General features: G+C 49.4%; 1 protein-coding gene and 1 long non-coding RNA gene across 4 annotated transcripts; both read left to right on the top strand.

Moving 5' to 3' along the window:
• Window positions 1-45: 45 nt before the first annotated feature.
• On the top strand, window positions 46-1,725 carry LOC121089075. 2 transcript variants are annotated; one of them, XR_005828123.1, is made up of 4 exons: window positions 46-148; window positions 301-402; window positions 1,107-1,326; window positions 1,602-1,725. It is a non-coding gene; the product is annotated as an uncharacterized LOC121089075 (long non-coding RNA). The 2 variants fall into 2 exon arrangements; XR_005828122.1 differs by having other exon boundaries at window positions 1,107-1,725.
• A 1,430-nt stretch (window positions 1,726-3,155) lies between these two features.
• ASB13 (ankyrin repeat and SOCS box containing 13) lies at window positions 3,156-16,906 on the top strand. 2 transcript variants are annotated; one of them, XM_040595857.1, is made up of 6 exons: window positions 3,156-3,271; window positions 5,398-5,585; window positions 6,552-6,702; window positions 8,118-8,252; window positions 9,606-9,797; window positions 11,570-16,906. In XM_040595857.1, the coding sequence occupies exons 1-6, from the start codon at window positions 3,229-3,231 to the stop codon at window positions 11,695-11,697; spliced, it is 837 nt and encodes a 278-aa protein (XP_040451791.1). In that variant the 5' UTR covers window positions 3,156-3,228; the 3' UTR covers window positions 11,698-16,906. The 2 variants fall into 2 exon arrangements, with proteins under 2 accessions (XP_040451791.1, XP_040451790.1); XM_040595856.1 differs by having other exon boundaries at window positions 9,606-9,801.
• Window positions 16,907-18,691: the final 1,785 nt, after the last annotated feature.

Genomic DNA, 18,691 nt, shown 5'->3' with positions numbered 1-18,691 from the left:
TATATATATAAATGTAAAATTTTTAAATATTATTTCATCCTTTGTTCTGCTGTAGATGGAAGGGGGAAGCAGGTGTTCTTCAGCTGGCTGTGTACCCTAGAGAATATCTCCCAACCACCTGAGAAGTGCACATACAAATGCAAAGCAGGTGGGCAAAATGAAAAACATGAACAGAATTGCAAGTGTATGTCAGGGCCGTGCAGTGAAGGAATCCTGCAGAATCTTTTTGGGGTGAAGGGGATTTTTGGGGGTCTCTGTTTATAAATCCATTTAACATGTCTCCTTGCTTGCTTACTCCAGCAATTGGAGAAGGACATCAGGGGAAGACTGCAAGACTGGGAATGCCATCAAAGTAGGACACACAGGAAAGCTGATACATGCCTCCTCTTTCAAGACTTGGAGGTAAATGAGAAAAGGTTAATAACATTATCGCATGGCAGCTGTCCAAGCTGCCAGCAGCTGTTGACAAAGCTTGGCTTGGCTAGCGAATTGAAGGCGTCAGTGTTTTGGGTGCATGGTACCTTTTTGAGAGTTCAGGAAGTGAAGAGTCAAGTCGTGTTTCTCAAACTAGCACCCAAATTTAACTCCTTGCCCACATAAACACCAGCCCACAGGTCTGGTTTCTCTTTGGGTAAATTGTTTTGCCAAAGCAAAACAAACATACAGGCACCATGGCCTCTTTTAAAGTCCTCATAAATATCAGCTATCTAAATAATCTGTTGGGAATTAGGACAGCAAATGCTTTGTATTTCTGGATATGACTACGTGAGTGTGGGTCAGGAAGCAAAACCTGGCACACAGGGAAAGAAAACCCATGGATGAATGGCAGATTGCTGTACAGCCTGGGTTATTTCTCCTACATCTCTAACACAAAGAACAGTCAGTAATTTAGAGATAAGTAATTAGATGTAGTAATTAGAGGACTTAGTAATTAGAGGAGGAGGAAAAGGTGGAAGAAGAAATACGTGTATTACCTGGCTCTGCGGTTTTAGTCCTAGGTGGTAAGATGGGAGAAACATCGGAGAATGTGCAAGATTTTAGGGCAGTGATGTTTATGTTCATATTCTGAGTGTGGTATGCTGATATTTGGCTCTGGTCTCCTGCAGCTTGATTGCTGTGGCTTCTCTCGCACTCCGTGACCCTGGGTAACTAATCGGCAATTTGTTGATGAGATGGGAGTTGCTGTGTAGGCCTCCTGAGCTGAGGAAAGGGATGTGCTTGGAGCCTTGGAGCATGCCTCTGCAGCAGGTGAGCTGATGTGATGACGACTGGATATCTGAGACACCAGCAGCGCTGTTGATGGTTTCATTGGCATGATCAAGCATGGTAAGTGGATGTTCCCTGCAGGTTCTGCTGTTGCCTCCATGCGGGCATGGTTATTTTAGAAGCTTTAAAATAAAGATTTTAAGGAATGCATCTTACCCTAGCTCCTACCCTGAGAGAGCAGAAATCTGGGATAGATGGAGGTGAAGTGGTAGAAAAAGGTTGCACTCTCCTGGGTGAACCAAGTGGGAATTAAGCCATTCAGGCTGTAGTTTCAGCCTTGCACTGACTTCTTTTTGTCATCTTTGGCAAATCACCTTTCTGTGCTTCTGTTTCAGCTGTCTTACCTACTCATAAATTTTGCAGAGCAGCGATTGACAGGATGACCCAGCAAAACCAGAGAGCTCAATAAAGAAATGCCAGTTGTTACAGAGTGGCTGGGAGGCCTGGCTCCCTGTTCCATGTTGCATGTGTGACGTGTTATTTCCAGGAAGTAATATCATCAATGACATAATTGCCAAGGAACTCGCTGTGGTCCTGGTGACTCTGGAAGAGCAGCTCACTCAGCCCTGGGACCTAAGTGGACTCTGCTGCCATCTGGGATCCAGGGAAAAGAGTCCTGCTTCATTTTTGGCATATTTTTGGTACTCACATTGTCCCAGTTCTACAGGCCCCAGTGCTCTCTCCAGTCTGCTCCAGCACACCCCAAACCTCTCTTTGCCACAGCAGCTCCCCAAAACACATTCTCATCCAGCTCCTGCACCCCATCCCACAGCCGTGTGAATGGCCTGTCCTTCCCCTCCACACTGAGCCCCTTCCCCAGCTCTCCACAAGCACCAGCCCCGCAGCCCTACCTCTCCCCAAAACACCCTGTGTCCCCAGATCACATGTCCAGCATCTTCTTGTATTCCACACCAGTCTTATGGGTCCCTGTTGCCTCTCCTTCCCCCTGTCAGCACCCCAGTCTCTTTGCACCAGTGCCACCACTAGCCCCTCCCTACACACACACACCAGTGACCCCAGTACCCCTTCCCACACCCCAGTTCCCCCAAATACCATTCCTCCACATATACCAGTACCCCTTCCCCACGTGCCACCAGCCCACACACACCAGTCCCCCAGTACCACCTCTGCACACACCAAAGGCTCCCAATACATGCCTCCCACCACACACCAGTAACCTCGCCCTCACATACTAGTGCCCCTAGTCCCCCCAAACATCAGTGCTCCCAGTACCCATTCTCCCCATAGAGCAGTGTCCCCAGTACCTGCTCCCTACACAAACCAGTACCCCCAGAACTCCCTCCTCACATACACCAGTGCCCCCAGTATCCAATCCCCACCCACACCAGTATCCCCAGCACCCCTCCTTCCACACTAGTGCCCCCCTTCCATCCCAGTACCCCATGTACCCCTTCCCACATATACCAGTGCCTCTAGTCCCCTCTCCCTACACACAACAGTACCTCCACTACCCCGTCCCCCCAAACCAGTACTAGCAGTCCCCCCCGCCATGCCCCCAGAACCCCCCTCCCTGCATACATCAGTGCTCCCAGGACCCCCAGCGCCCCCAGTACCCCCTCCCTACACATACCAGTGCACCTAGTACCGTCTCTACCTCCAGTAGCCCCTCCTTGCAAACACCAGTGCCCCCAGTACCCCCGCACCAGGACCCCCTCCCCGCACACACCAGTGCCCCCAGCATCCCCGCACCGGGACCCCCTCCCTGCACACCCCAGTGTCCTCAGGACCCCCTCCGCCCCCAGTACCCCCTCCCCGCACACCCCAGTGCTCGCCCCGCCCGGGCACTACAAGTCCCGGCGGCCGCCGCGGCCGGGGCCGTGCCGTGCCGTGCCGTACCGTGCCGTGCCGTGCCGTGCGGGGCCGTGCCGTGCCGTGCCGTGCCGTGCGGGGCCGTGCCGTGCCGGAGGCGGAGCGGCGGCGGCCGGACCGGCGGCCCGGGCCATGGAGAGCGCCGCCAGCGGCGGGTCCCTGCGGGGCGAGATCAGTGCGTGGGGCGCGGCCGCGGGGTCCGTGTGCGCGGCGCGGTGGGGTTGATCCGCCGCGGGGAGAGGCGGGGGCCGGTGTTAGCGCCGCGTTTCGGGAGGGGGGGGGCAGGGTGGTTTTGGGGTGCGCAGGATGGGTCGGGGAGCGGGTGGCTTCACCCGAGGAAGGGGAGGATGCTGCTGGCAGAGCCCCCGCTTCTGGGTGTGGGGAATGCCCATCGTTCCCCCGGGAACGTGTGCGAGCGGCGGCGGCACTGCTGGGGAGCAGGACGAGAGGGCACGGCCCCCTCCTCGGAGGGAGATGGCGGGTGGGAGCTACGCAGCACCTCGCCGGGCCCGAGCCCTGTCTCCGCCATCCCTCCGCAGCGCTGGAGGTGACGGAGCTGCTCGCACAGCGCTGAGAAATCCTGTCCCTGGGAACGGGGCCCGGCCGGCTGGAGCAGCGGGCCCAGCCCGGCAGCTTGCCCCGTGGACGGACCCGCAGGAGAGCCCGTAGGGAGCGTGAGGCGGTGCTGCACGGCTGGTTCCCCTGGCACGGATGCTCTCTAGCTGCAGCAGGGACCGGCCGTGCTCCCCCTGCCTGGTGCTGCAGCTGGCAGTGCTGAACCAGAGGTCCTGAGCCGCAGATGTAGGAGCTCTGGCCCCAGCTGCCCCGTAACGCACGTACGGCTCCAGGTGGGAGCCCTATCTATGGGGACTGCTGGTGTTATTTCTCATGTCAGCCTGCCACATAGGGAATTGTGCAGTAGGAGAGAAGAAATTTGAGGAGCCTGCAGTGTGCAGGTTTGGGTTTTTGGGCTGTATAAATAAGCACTTAGTGAAATGCTGCTGGAGCTTCTTCTTCTCCTCAGTCCTGGTGGTGACAAAGTGATGCTGTTCGGTGACTGGCAATTTGAGTGCTCCATCCTCATTCTCAGACATCTTGCTTCTCCTGACATAAACCAGGAGAAGCTCCAGAGAGGGGAAAAAAGATCCTGCCCAGGGATATTGGCCAAGGGGATGAGGATCTAAGAAGCAAACAAAAAAGCCTGCTTATAACTGTGCGCTGGGAAAATGCCAGTACTCGTGATTCCCTTTCAAGGAGTGGTTTCAGTCCACTATACACCTCAGTGTTGCGTTATTCTTCAGGTCTGCTCCATCTTTCATAACACTAGCTTGTGTTGGCATTTGCTGCTTTATGCTGGTAAAGAAAATGTTGCATTTAGGGATGGAGAGAGAGATGGTCAGTCCAACTGAAATATGTGACAAGGCGTTTATTTTTTTCAGAAATAAGGCAAATCACCCTTTTTCTTCTGCTCTGTCAGTGCTTGCCTTGAAATGGGGGTCTTACGGAGATGTGTAAAGGGGAGGAACTGTAACTGCAAGGTCTGGTTTGCCGGTGGTTTTTAGTATTAACATTTATGCAAACAGCACCATATGGCTGCGATAAGCCCTGCTTTTGCAGGGTACCAAGGCACTTATTTTTATGGAGAAGATGCCTTTATCTTGCTGAAAGTTGCATGAAAATGCACAGGGCTGTTCTGTACTTGTTCCTACCTTGAAAGCAAAACACCTGAAAGGAGATGATATCCTCAGTTAGTGCTGGCAAGCAAAACCCAGACTTGCCCCGTGCAGCTGTAGATGCTCAGCGAAGGTGTCGACGCTATAAACGCAGTTGTTGAAGCTCCACTGACTTTTGGGGAAGATATTTTTTAGGTGGGCTGAGTTGCTCTCTGGAGATGTCCTGTTTCCAGTGATTTCAGGTGGAGCCAGAAGGGACAGCGCCCTTAACGCTAAATGGTTAAGAGCTCACTGGGATGAGTCTGGACCTAATGAACGCTGCTGGGGTTTGTGCTAGGATTTAGTTTCAAGCAACTACAGCAAAGCATTTCAGAAACTGCAAGGGAGCCCAGCAATACAAACAGTCCCTGACAGGGCAACGGTCAACCGGGAACCTACGAACATTAAGCACCCAATTAAAAAAACACACGCTGAGTGAGGGCATGGTGCAGAATAAGCTCCTCGTTCCCAGCTCTCTCTTCTAGCTGCTGGCCCACGGTCCCTGTCTGCTTTTCTCCAGCATGAGATCCATTTGCTCCACATGTATGGTTTTATTTATTTACTTATTTATTTATTCTTTCCTCTCTAGGCTTCTGGGCTGATCGAACGCCAGTTCATGAAGCAGCCAGGCGGGGAGAGATCCTACAGCTGCAGCAGCTGATAGAGAGTGGAGCCTGTGTGAATGCAGTCACCTATGACTCTATCACCCCATTGCATGAGGCGAGCCTGCGGGGGCAAACACAGTGTGTCAAGCTTCTGCTGGCTGCAGGGGCCCAGGTGTGTATCTGGGTCTGATCCAGCTGGGAACTTCATCTTGATTTTATTCCTGGGATCTGAATTCTCCCTGTCTAGCTCTAGGTTCTTCATCACCCTGGGCTTTCTTGACAGTCAGCAGAGGATGGCAGGCCTCTTCAGAGGGTGTTGGAGCTTGATGTGACGTAAACATCTGCCTGAGAGTATTTCTGTCTCGCCCTCTCTCTCTTCACCGACTTGGCAGAACCCAGGGTGACTAAAAATCTAGTTCAGATGACTCAGATACCTAAAGCTAACTGGGATGAATCAAGGGGTCAGAAGAATAGCAGGGGTCATGTAGCTTCCAGAGGAGATTTATAGTTATTCTTTAATTTCTTCTTCTATTGCTTTAATTTTTACAACGGAAACAAAAATCAGCCAAACAGAATCTCTGGGTGTAGCTGGTGACAATTGTCTTCAAGGGCTTGTGCCTTCTCACACACTGAAGACAGCAGTGCTCTGAGCAAAGCCGGTGAAGTGGAGCACGTGTATGCTCCCTAGTCCTTCGCATTGAGTCATAGAGTCATTTACGTTGGAAAACACCATTAAGATCATCAAGTCCAACCGTTAACCCAGGACTGCCAAGTCCACCGCTAAACAATGTCCCTAAGCACCATATCTACTCGTTTTTAAAGTCAGACAGCTTGACTCAGTCCGCCGATGAAGCTGGGCTTTGCACTAAAGCAGATGAGGAGTTAGCGTGTTACTCAGCTGCCAGGAGAGGGGCAGAAAAATCTAAGAATGGAAGTAGCAGCCTAAATTTGTGTCATTAATGTGCATCCATGCCCTGAGAGTGATGGGAACAGCGCAAGCCATGTTGCTGACAGTTAGCAACCAACTCTTTCCCTAGCTCAGAATATTTCTGGGGTTAAAAGAAGTGAGAACATAGGCAAAAGGGTAATGCCACACAGCAGCCTGCAGGTACCTAACATCTTTTTTTCTGCCTTGAAGGTGGATGCCAGGAATATCGATGGCAGCACTCCGCTCTGCGATGCCTGTGCCTCAGGTAGCATAGAGTGTGTGAAAGTGCTGCTGTCCCACGGTGCCAAGGTGAATCCTCCCCTTTACACAGCATCTCCCCTCCATGAAGCCTGCATGAATGGTAAGCTGGTGTGCTCTTTGCATGGTTATTTGCGGCTCGGGTGGAAAAAAAAAGCAGCTGCCAAGTGTCTTAAGTTGACTGTAAGCTGTTGTTGCTCATCAGACCATTACAGCTTGCAGATACATCAGTGGGCACATCCCTGGTTGAATTCTGAATGCAGAGTGCTGTGGTATCTGGTGAATAAAGCTGTCCATTGTGTTGGGTGCTTTTATCCCATATGACAGACTCAAGATAAGATCTTAGGCAGATAAAACGACAGCTTCTTGGTGCTCTATTAGAAAAACCTTCAGGCAAACAAGTAGCTTTGCTGTCGTGAGCAGAGGGGAGTTTGCACCCTTTCCCTCTAGTCCAAGTTGAGATGGAATAAATTGCTCTGATTAAGGCATGAGACCATCTTAATCAGGTGGTTGTTCAAAGCTGCTGGAGGAGGCTGTTGGGTGGGAAGAAAGTGCCAGGGACTGTTGGGCAGTGCTGTAGTGCTCCTTGTCCCTCACTCACCCTTTTCCAGCTGCAGGGTCTGTCCAGGGGATAAGAGAAAACCGCAGGGGCCAAAATAATGTCCCAGCTGGCACATGCCAGCCACTCTCTGTTACCTCTGGCCTTTACTCAAGCCTCTTCTGGACTTTTGGATCTGGGTTACAGAGCAGGAGCAAGCATCAGGGGTGGCTGTGATGGCAGCAGAGGTGGAGGAGTGGCAGAGGGGTGTTTAAATGTGATTGTTTCTCTGAACTTCTGCATACACAGATGCAACAGCAGGAAAGCCTGGATGTGAGAGTGGCAGTGTCCCCATTAGATGATTGTGACCAAATCCCTTAATGATTTTGTGCCTCAGTTTCCTCTTTGTAAGATGTAATACCTCCTCTCTCCTCCCTGTCCTGGACAGTTTCCCTTTGACTATGAAGGCTATGGGAGACAGCATTTTTGACAAACAGGTGCTTGACTTAAAATACGTAGCTGTGAGCTCTTGCTTAGCTTTTCCTTGTTAAACTTTTTTCCTGAGGCTCGATGATGATGACTGCCCACTTTCTGTTAAATCATATTGTTAGCATTGGAAGACTTAAAGCTGGAGTGGTCTTGAGGGTGATCTGATCCACCCAGGGCAGGATCAGCAATACAACCGTCTCTACAAACAACAGGCAATTTTGTGCAGACCCTGGAATTCAGGTTCGTTTGACCTGATTCCCAGTGAGACATGTTAGTCTCAGTGCCATGCCGGTGTGACTCTTTATTTCTTGTGTTGTGGTCTCACAGTCTTTGTCCTACAGTGTATTGCGTTGGCTCACAAGCACTTCTGTTTTGCAGCCATCACCCCAAATATTAAACAGGCTGTTTGTGGGTCAAGCTGATCCCAGCCTGCCGTATGCTCCCATTTGAGCTGGATTCTTTGTTTTGACTTGGATCTTCCCTTTCTAAAGGTAGCTCAGAGTGCGTGCAACTCCTCATCGATGTTGGCGCGAACTTGGAGGCTCACGACTGCCATTTTGGGACTCCCCTACATGTGGCCTGTGCCAGGGAGCATCTGGACTGTGCAAAGTTGCTGCTGAAGGCAGGTATGGCAGCCACAGGGTTTGCTTCTGGGTGGGCAGGAGATGGTGGTGTCTGTGCACAGCATTTCCTTTGGTGCTCTGCAGTGGCATTCTTGATGAAGAGCTTATTCACTCTCAGCATAATATAGATGACAAAGGTGAAATGTTTTGCCTTTACCTGAGCAAAGCTTAATGCTTAAGCATTTTTTTCAGCATATGACTGTCAATATCCCATTTGTGATGTTCTCAGTCACATTCTCATGCCCTTATTTTCATAAAATTCAGAATTTTTCAACCCCTTAGAGCAAAGTATCAGCTTCTTCTCCAAAGTGGTATCAGCTGGTGAGCATGCATTCAGCTTTGGTAGCGCAGCCATACAGTTTTGGGTAGGTTTTAGGGGGAGATGTCAGGGTTTGATGTACAGAAAACCAGAGGTGAAGTCACTTCATACCTCAGGGAGATCTGGTTGGTGTTATGCCCAGATGAGTTTGCTGGATGTTCAAGTCAATGTTCTGTGCTCCAGGTTTCACATCCCAGTTTTCTTGCTGCTAACTTTGAGGGAATTTGGAGTTGGACTTCGTGTCGTGGCTTGGGCTTACTGGGAGGAGATTTGGCCCAGGGGTGGGGATTTGTTTCATTGAACATCATTTGTCTAAAAATTACACATCTAAGCTTGCTTGTTTCCAGCCACTCCGGTTCCCTGTCTTGGGCACCCATCAATTGATTCCCCAGAAATGCCTGTTTCTTCTCTTTAACTGTAAGGGGAGTTCAGTGTGACCACACATACCTAAAAGTCAATAGTTTGAATTGAGTGAGGTTTATTTCACCTCTGCTAACAAGTCAGTTGGTAAAATGGAAGCAGTTGTGGGGGTATGAGAAGGACCTTTTGCTGTAAGCTTATAAAGCCCAAACTTTCTTAGTAAAAGTATCTGTAACTAAAACTTGATCCTGCAGTAGTGTCTGCTGGTGAGCTGCAGTTTCTCATGAGTCTGGAGTATTTCTGTTAAAATATTTAACAAAGCCATCACTGTTTGTGGGAATACTCCACTGGGATGACTGTGAATGGCTTTTTGCTGGCTTTGGACAGCACGGATTCAGGAAGCAATTCTGAACTCCACACTCAGCAGCTTATTTACCTGGTAACATGGACTAAAATAATTTCTCTGCAAGGAAATCATAAAGCCAGAAAGGAAAACTCATGTGTTGCCAGCACCAATAACTTGTTCAGTAGTTTAGTTTCCTCTTTGTGCTGTTCGGATCTTGTTCTGGCTGGTCCTGTGTGTTTTAACAGCATTTTTTTTCTCCAGTCAAACCGCTCCTTACATTTGGGTCAAGTGAGGCTTTCACGAACAGGTTTGGTTTTCTCTCTGTCCCCAGGGGCAAATGTGAATGCTGCTAAACTTCATGAGACAGCCCTCCACCATGCAGCAAAAGTGAAAAACGTAGATCTGGTGGAGATGCTGATTGAATTTGGAGGAAACATTTACGCAAGGGACAACCGAGGAAAGAAGCCATCGGATTACACCTGGAGCAGCAGTCCCACAGCAAAGTGCTTTGAGTACTATGAAAGTAAGTGAGATATGATCCCCTGCCCCAGGAATTCAGTCACTGCCAGCTCCATTGCACCAGATCGTGATTCTCAGTCAGCTTTGATTTGTAGATCCCTGATCATCTTCCTGTGAAGGTTTAGAGTTCTTGGTGGCAAAGTGTAGCAGCTGACCGTAGACTGACTCTGCTTAATTGTGGTTGAATGACAGTGGAAAGATGGTCCAAATCATGCCCTCACTGAATTCAGGCCCCTCTCATGTGTCAGCATGAGCGTTAATGCTTTGATGCATTAAGTCAGGTCAAGAAAATCACCCAGCTGAAAACTCATTTTATTTGGGGCAGGGAAAGCATTAAACTTTAGCTGTGTTGGCTGTCAAATTTTGGAGGAGACATTTGACTGAGGTTTGAGAATGGCTTTAAATCAATCTTTATCTTGGTTACCCTTGGTGGAGCTCAGAGGAGTAAATCACAGACCTTTCTGAGCTTTTGCAGACTGCTGCTCAACACCATAGCATTAGATGATCCTAAAAGTCACAGAATCACAGGATGGTTTGGGTTGGTAGGGACCTTAAAGATCACCGTGTTCCAACCCCCCCTGCCAGGGACAGGGACACCTTCCACTAGACCAGGTTGCTCCAAGCCTCGTCCAACCTGCCCTTGAACACTTCCAGGGATGGAGCAGCCACAGCTTCTCTGGGCAGCCTGTGCCAGTGCCTCACCACCCTCACAGTAAAAAAATTCTTCCTTATAGAAAGAAAAGTGTCTTTTTTACAGAAAAATCAAGTATTTTCTGGCTTTGTGGTCCTTTGGGTGGGGAGCCCCTTATAGCCCCTTCTCCCTCTGACTTCTTTCCCTGTGGCAATCTCTCCTCTGGGTTATTTATTGCTCTCTTTCTTTAGAGAGCCATGAAGTGTGCTGGTCTGGCTGCAGCTGAGCTGGCTGAAGAGGTTGAATCCTGCATGCCCATAAATACTTCTTGTATCTTGCCAGAGTTTACAGCCCCCTCAGTCCGGCCAGCAGAACTGCACGAGTTGCTTTTCAACGCAGACCGTTGTAACAGTATTGTGCTAGCTTTAGTATTATTTTTCTTTTAATTGGTATCATTGCATTCAGGACTAGATCCAGGACAGATGCAGACCTTGGAGGCTGGTGATTGCCAAGGCTGTGGGGGTATAGGGATGGAAGCTTCTTAGGACTGACTCCTTCCAGGGCAGTGTGCCAGACTGTAACTCTGCGTCCATGCACTAGCATCAACACGTGGCGCTGAGGCTGTGGGCTGCAGACGGGGCTGCCTGGAAGGGGCTGTGGGGAGTTTTATTTGAGCTTTCAGCGGAGTGCTGAGTCTCCATCTCTCGGATGGAGGAACGGAGTGGTAGGGAAGTGTTGGAAGTAGTTTTTGTTCTTGTATGCAATGTTGCTGAGACTTAATACAGCATTACTAAGGGAGATCTGAAAGTCTTGCATGGCCCCAGTGGATCGGAGCAGGTGACATGCTGGGCACCGTCAGCCTTTGGAGGATGCAGGTGGGGAAGGGAGCTGGGAGAAGCATGCTGCAGCCATGCTATTTCTGGTGGGATTTGCATTGGGATGAGCCTTGAGGGAGCATGCCTGTGGCTCTGCAGTGCCTTCCTTGGGCCTGGGTGCTGTGGGAGGTTGAGCGCTTGGAAGCAGAGCCAGGCTTGTGATCATGGCAGGGGCGATGCCAGATGTCGACAGGAGGTCTGTGCTCTCTGGGAAGGTCAGCAGTCCGCTGAGCTGCAGCCCTAACTTTGGATCCTCTTTTCTCATTTTAGAAACGCCTCTGAGTTTGTCACAGCTCTGCAGAGTTACAGTGAGGAAGGCTGCTGGGCAGCGAGCACTGGAGAAGATTGCCAAGCTAAATATTCCTCCGCGACTAATCCAGTACCTGTCCTACAACTGATGGGGAAAAGGTGGCTGGGAAGGACGATATCTTAAGCTCCCGCAGTATGAAGTATCTTGTCTCTTTCTCTTCTACCTCCCCCCAAGAAACTAATTTTAATTTCAGCAAACTGGTGTAAATAGTATTTATGAGGCAGCACTTCCTCTTCTCCGTGCGCAAAAACAGGCTCAGACGATGTGTAGCACTGGCTTGAAGCTGGATCTGTTAGACTGTCACTGTGTTTGAGGCCATAGTGCTCGCTCTTTGAGTGGGATTAGTTTTGCCTAATTTTACATGTCTCTAGCCTAAGGCATCTCCGTATAATCTAGCCAGGCTCCCTTTGCAGTCAGTGAAGAGAAATAGATACTTCTGGAGCATGATTCATCTGTCCCCTTTTAGATGCCTGTGCTGGGATGATACAGAATGCCTTGGGAGCGCCTCTCTCCGCTGACTGCAAAGGGATTTGGAGGTGATACCCTCAGATACAGACGTCTGTGTTTCTGCAGTGGGAGCGCTGGATCCCACCTCGGTGTTAATAACTCAGGTGACGACTGCCTAATGCCAAGGGACAAGGTTTGAGAGACCTGTGTGCTCTAGCTGGAGGCAAATTAAGTCTCCAGTAAGCTCAGGACTAATTAGAGGTACTGCAGCCGGTTACTGACTTTCCATGAACATCAGTGGGCTTTGGCTCAACGCCAGCGGTGAGGACAAACTGCTGCCAGATCAGGGGTGACTTTGCCCATGCTCCTTCCTTGCTGACGGTGAGCCAGTCCTTACTGTAGTGTTCCTCTAGGGTGTCACCGTGTCTAATTTTCAAGCCCAAGCAGGAAGCAGGTCTCTCTGCACATCCAGGGATGCTTCCCTCCAGATGGCTGGTCCCAAACAATATTTTTCCACTCGCTCTGAACCACTGTGGTCACTCTGTTGGTTTTCTGTGCAGTAAGTGGCAGAGCTGCTGCCCGATGGTGCCTGAAGTACGGCGAGAGCATGTTCCTTGTGTAGCGGTGCAGCAGATCCCTGTGGTGTATACCCACACGTGAAAGGCAATAGGAGGGCTGGGTTCTGACTTAGGTTTTGAGATTTTTATTTTTATTTTCCCCCCCTCCGAGTTTGTCTCTCGGTGCTGGAGCCTCTTCAGAGGTTGGCAGCAGGAGGCAGCCCTGAGCCGTGTGCTGCTGAGTGTTGTGCTTGAATCCTTCGGCTTCAGCTGGCGTGACTGCAGCTTTGTCCTTCCGTGATTTGAATCTTGTATGAGCAGAGCCAAAATTGTCGTCTGCCCTCCAGATGAGATGTTACATGTTGTCTGAAGGCAGTAACCTACAGGATACATGGTACTAAGGGGATGGAGCTCCCCAGTGCCCCCGTGGCAAGTCTTAGCACTGTGATGAGAATAAATTTCTCCTCTGAATGACAGCAGATGTCACGAAATCCGCTGTCTAATGTGGCATCAAGCTAACTCAGGGCTCTCAACATTCTTCATGCTGTGAATTAATGATTAAAAGTAAGCAATCTCTTTCAAGATCTCTCGCTCCCCTGGCCAGCACGATGGGGCTCAGCCTTGGGAGGGACAGGGGAAAATCGCATAAGCACAGGGTTGATGAGCTGAGGTGGAACTGAATGCACTTTAATGGTGACCAGCAAATCACTTTGTTTTTTAATTTTCCGTTAGGTTCATTCCCTCTGCACCCCTTTGGTGGTTTTATTTTGCTGTGCCGTGTCATATAGAGCTGGACAGAAAAAAGTTTGAGATCCTGCTCTTTGCGTAATTGTCTGTTTATAATTCTGTTTTTTGTCTTTAATGTATCAGAAATGTGAAGTTGCTGAGAAGCTCAGGGAAGCCCTAGAAGTGTTTATTGCCAGATTGATAGGATAAAGGTTTTGTATCTTTCAAGAAAAGCTTCTTCTGCCCAACATGCATGTCCTTACAGACAAACATGTATTAGGAAAGTGTACCTTTTGGTAATCTGGGGTGAAAACCTTCCCTGTTGGTTCCAACTCAAATCCCTTGTTAGGTTGCTTTTTTTAACATTGCCTAAGCTGATGAAATAATGAAGCGGGTAAGTCCAAGTTTCCAATGTAAAAGCTAAAGATTCCTTGAACAACCGAGAATAAAATTACAAGTTCCTATTTATGTCATCTTTATTTTTTCCCTCTCTTTTAAATCACCTTTCTGGTAGGTCTGAAAGTTTTGTTGTTTTTATTTTTTAATGTCTTTTTAGAGGTTCTGCTGATCAATGCAGCATCCAGGAGGGGCTTACTGAGAGAGCTAAGCACCTCTTATTTGGTGGCAATAGCCAGACTCATTGAGTAGCAGTTTTCTTAAGACATCCACTTGTTACAGCCATGTCTGGAGGGAGAGGTGTTCCAGGATAGTCCTTTGAGAGCCAACAAACTAGAAAACGACACCCAAGTTGTTTCCTGGTGTGCTGTGGTTCTAAGGCAGGTGGCCCGATCATGCCATGGCTGTTGGTGACCCAACAGGTGTTTACTTGTGCATCTCTGAGTTTCTAAACTGCAAGTGAAAACTGAGGTTTATATTCTTTTTGATCTTTTATCCACCCTGTCTAGCCCTCAGTTCTTTTAATCCTGCAGGGATTTCTCAGCTGGTTGTGTAGCATCTTCTGAGCCGTTGTGTTTTACAGCTCAGAGTAAAGGTGAAGTAGACGCCAAATTAAACTGATGTGATGTTTTGCTTACCTTAATATCTCAGACTGCAATTTTTGTGGCAGTTGGCTGTTACTGCATGAGTAGCATCATCATCCTTACTGCAAGTATAGTCTGGAGAGCTGGGAATCACTGCAGCCATCTCAAATTAAGATTATAATTAGAAGCTTTGGAGATAACATTGCCCTAACAGGGGGGGTGAGGGCTACACTGAGGGTCAGATTTGGATTAGGGTCTCTCCTGGCCCATGAATTGCTGAGAGTGGCTCCACTTACTAACACAAGAGGCCATGGCAGGTTGTCAAAGAGCCATCCCCAACACTCTGCTTCTGCTAAACTGTCGCACTGCGCTGCCCTGCTTGACATGAACCACGGAAATGGATGGTTCAGGATCACCTGCAAGACATCCCAGAGGCTGTGGGCATACTTTTCTGTATCCCATTAAGCCATATCCATCTCTCATTGCACCATCATGTTGCAGGTACGGGTTGGGAAAGGCTGTTGTGGCTGCCTCCAGTATTACCCTCCTCCGGTTATTTTTGCAGTGATTGTGGTTTGTTTCTTATGTGTATGAGAAAGAAGGTCTCAAGGACCTTATCTTCTGGAAGTTTATGCATCTCACCTGGGTGATATACCCTCTGGCCACATAAGGTTGCCTTCTCTCAGTTATGGGTTAAAAAACTTGGAGATCCCAAGCACCCAATTCACTCTTAGATTATAGGGACTGGGTGCTTTTGCTGTTTCAGTGGTAGCTGAAGGACCTGTGGGTTTTTAAAGAGTTTGGGGATTGCTGGGAATGAAGGAGGCTCTCTGAATCAGAGGTATTATTAAGTGAAACTCCTCAACTGACTCTGCTTGGATTACACCCACTGCTTTATTTTTATGTTCTGGCTATTATTTGACTTCCTTCACCCTTTAATCCTAATGTCAAATTAGGGCATAAATCCAATGCAAACAAACCCAAACCCACCAGGTTAGTCCTGCTTTCATCCATCCCCTTTCCTGGGCTCCCCAAACTGCAAACCCAGTTGAGCATTTTGGGCCACCTCCCCTGTCCTGTGGGTTTCTCTGCCAGCTTTGCTATGGGTCCAGAAGCACAGGGAGCAGTCTGAATTAATGCTGCTGCTTCAGAGAAGCCCAAATGAGAACAGGACTTTGCTTTCATCCAGGAAAATCATCTTACGGACAGTCAGGCTTGCTCCCGAGTTGCTCGCTGGTGGTTGCTGCTGGCCAGGCTTCTTAAGGTCAGCTCGTGAGCAGGGAGCTTGATCATAGCAGCTTTTCCCCAACTATGTGAAGTTTGTCCAGAAAAAACAAGGTGTGGCTGAAGCTGATGATTGGAAGAAAGCCTCGCAGCGCTGAAGAATTAACTCCTTGTAATGCCAGCAGCCATTGCTTTCCCCGGACGATGTGGAGAGGAGCCACCCTTCCCCTCTATGCATGAAGGAAAGATTTGTGCCATTGGTGCAGCTCCCCAAGTCTTGGCATAAAGAAACAGCAGAGAAGGGAAGGCAACAAACACAAACAGGGTTGGTGTTTTTTTTTTTTAATATCTTGTACAAAATATCTTTGTACAAGAGGGCAAACCCCAAGAGCTGCCCTAATCTTAGCAGCAACAAGAAAAGACCTCAGTGTCCTCTGGAAGGCGGCACCTGAAGATGAGTAATGCAGTGGTTGCATCATGGTTAAAGCAAGCATGAGCATGAAGTATCTGTTCTACCTCTTGATTTAAAAAAAAAAACCAAACAAAACCAACAAACCCAAATGCTGAAGACCTTGAGTATTTACCTGAGCTTTCAACACCCTGTTCATCATTTCCCTCCTTTCTTCAGGGGAACAAGTGATCCTGCAGGCACTTGCAAGAAGATGGTGCCTGTCCTGTGCACTTCAGCGGGAGTCGGTGTAAACTCTGCAGTAAACTCAGTGTAAAAGGGCAGTCTCTGCTGTCTGGCGCTTGCTTGAGGTCCAGCCTTGGGCAGCTCAGAGGCTGGTGAACATCCTGTTCCCTGGCTTGGGGATGGCTGGAGCAGTAGTTGTTTTGAAATCAGGGGTTTTAAGGCCAAGGCTGTTATTTTCAAACTTAAAGCCAGCATCTAAACCCATAGCAAGGTAGCAAAGCGTAAGGGAGGAAAAAAAACCCCACTGATTTCTTAGGACCTTTGGAAATCTTGACTACTTCTATGTGGCACCTTTAGGTTCACCTGTGCTGTTAGTTAACCCGAGACTCTCCTCCCTGCATGCTACTTTGAACAAAAACCTCATGCGTCCTGCCAAAAAACCCAAACCAACAACTTTTCCACCCAGCAGCATAGATGCAGCTTGTTCTTTGGTGGGTGCCCTGTAACTGTGATACTCCGATTCTTCTCTGGGTTTAGGTACTGAGACACCAGGCTCAGGAAGCAATGACCTCTGTTTGGAAAGAGTATAGCATGTTATGAAGATGCTATTTGTATTTATACCTGATTGTCTGATTTGTAATGGTTCCTGGCATGCTGTGGAGGTAAGATTTGGGCAGGTGTGAACACGCTGGAGTGCTATTCGTGATTAAAACTCGCTCTGGAAGGTTTCATCTGTGCCTGACTGTGTTTCTTCTTGTAGACGGTTGCGGTTGGGGTGTGGGGTCTGTGCGGGAGCCCTGCCAGCTCCACTTGCTTTGTCAGCCTCAGCCTTAATTGCAGCGAGGCTGTGGGCAGGCAGCGTGTCAGCCCTGGCTTTATGGACCTGTGCAACCAGCTGAACTTACCCTCTGGAGGACAAACCAGCCCAAGTCTGTGCTGGCTGTGTGGCCACGTCCAGAGAGTTATGGACAATGGCTCAGTGTCCAAGTGGCAACTAGTAACAAGGTGTGTCCCTCATGGCTCTGTATGGGGACCAGTACTCTAATATCTTCATCAGTGGCATAGTGGGATTGACTCTGCAGATGACACCAGGCTGAGGGTAAAGTTGATTTGCTGGAGGGAAGGGATGCTGTCCAGAGGGACCTTGGCAGGCTTAAAGAGGGGACCCATGTGAACCTCATGAAATCCAACAAGGTCAAGTGCAAGGTCCTGCACTGGGCCAGTCGCCAGTATCGACAGAGATGACTGAGAGCAGCTTTGTGAAGAGAAATTTGGGGATACTGGTGGGTGACACATTGGACATGACCCAGTAATGTGTGTTTGCATCCCAGCAAGCCAATTGTATCCTGGGCTGCACCAAAAGCAGCATGGCCAGCAGGTCCAGGGAGGGGATTCTCCCCATCTACTCTGTTCTCATGAGACCCCACCTGCAGCACTGTGTCTGCTCTGGGGCCCCCAGCATAAGAAGGACACAGACCTGTTGGAGTGAGTCCAGGGGAGATCATAAAGACGGTCAGAGGGCTGGAGCACCTCTCCTAGGACAACAGGCAGAGAGAGCTGGGGCTGTTCAGCCTGGAGCAGAGAAGGCTCCAGAGAGACCTTATAGCACCTTCCAGTACCTAAAGGGGGCCTGTAAGAAAGATGGGGACAGACTTTCCAGTAGGGCCTGTAGCAATAAGACAAGGAGGAATGGCATTAAGCTAAAAGAGGGTAAATTTAGATATTAGGAAGAAATTCTTTACTGTGAGGGTGGCGAGGTACTGGCACAGGTTGCCCGGAGAAGCTGTGGGTGCCCCATCCCTGGGGGTGCTCAAGGCCAGGTTGGATGGGGCTGGGAGCAACCTGGTCTAGTGGAAGGTGTCCCTGCCCATGGCAGGGGGCTGGAACTAGATGGTCTTTAAGGTCCCGTCCAACCCAAACCATCCTGTGATTCTGTAAAGAAGGCTTGTTTTTCTAGTGATCACAGGCTTTTAGGGGCATGCTGTCTGAGATTTTGAGAGGACACTGAAACAATGAAAAACAAGCCCCGCCATGCCCCCAAAAAGTTTTAGTCCTTGTTTCCCAGGAATGCTTCCCACATGTTGCTGAAACCTGGGAAGAGGGGCTGGGGCTGGCTCTTCACCCTGGGCAGCTTGAAAATGGGCTGGGGGAAATCCTGAATCCTGGAAGAAAATGGAGGCTGGAAACAAAATCCCAAAGAAATTTGGAGGTGTTTGGATAGAAAGGGATCTCTTCCCTAAGAGATGATCTCCAGCCAGCCTGCTTACTGAGTCCTTCTTGTGGGTTGGAGCAGCTGGTTGAGGTGGGGAAAAGGTACTTGTGTGTTCTGGGGAGGTGTTTTGGGCGGAATTGGCACCGATTTGCGATACAAGTGCGAAAAGCTTGCAAATCTGCAGGTTTTGCTGCCGCTGGGTTGCGGGGAGTGCTTCCCTGCACAGCACCGCTTGGCGGCGCTGCTCGCCCCAGCAGGAGCCGCGAAACCTCCCTGCAGGTGGGAAATGCTTAACCAGCGGG

This window comes from Falco naumanni, chromosome 5, assembly GCF_017639655.2.
Source record: "Falco naumanni isolate bFalNau1 chromosome 5, bFalNau1.pat, whole genome shotgun sequence".
Taxonomy (NCBI): Eukaryota; Metazoa; Chordata; class Aves; order Falconiformes; family Falconidae; genus Falco; species Falco naumanni.
Note: the sequence above shows the minus strand (reverse complement) of the source record. Positions and strands in the feature narration are given on the sequence as shown.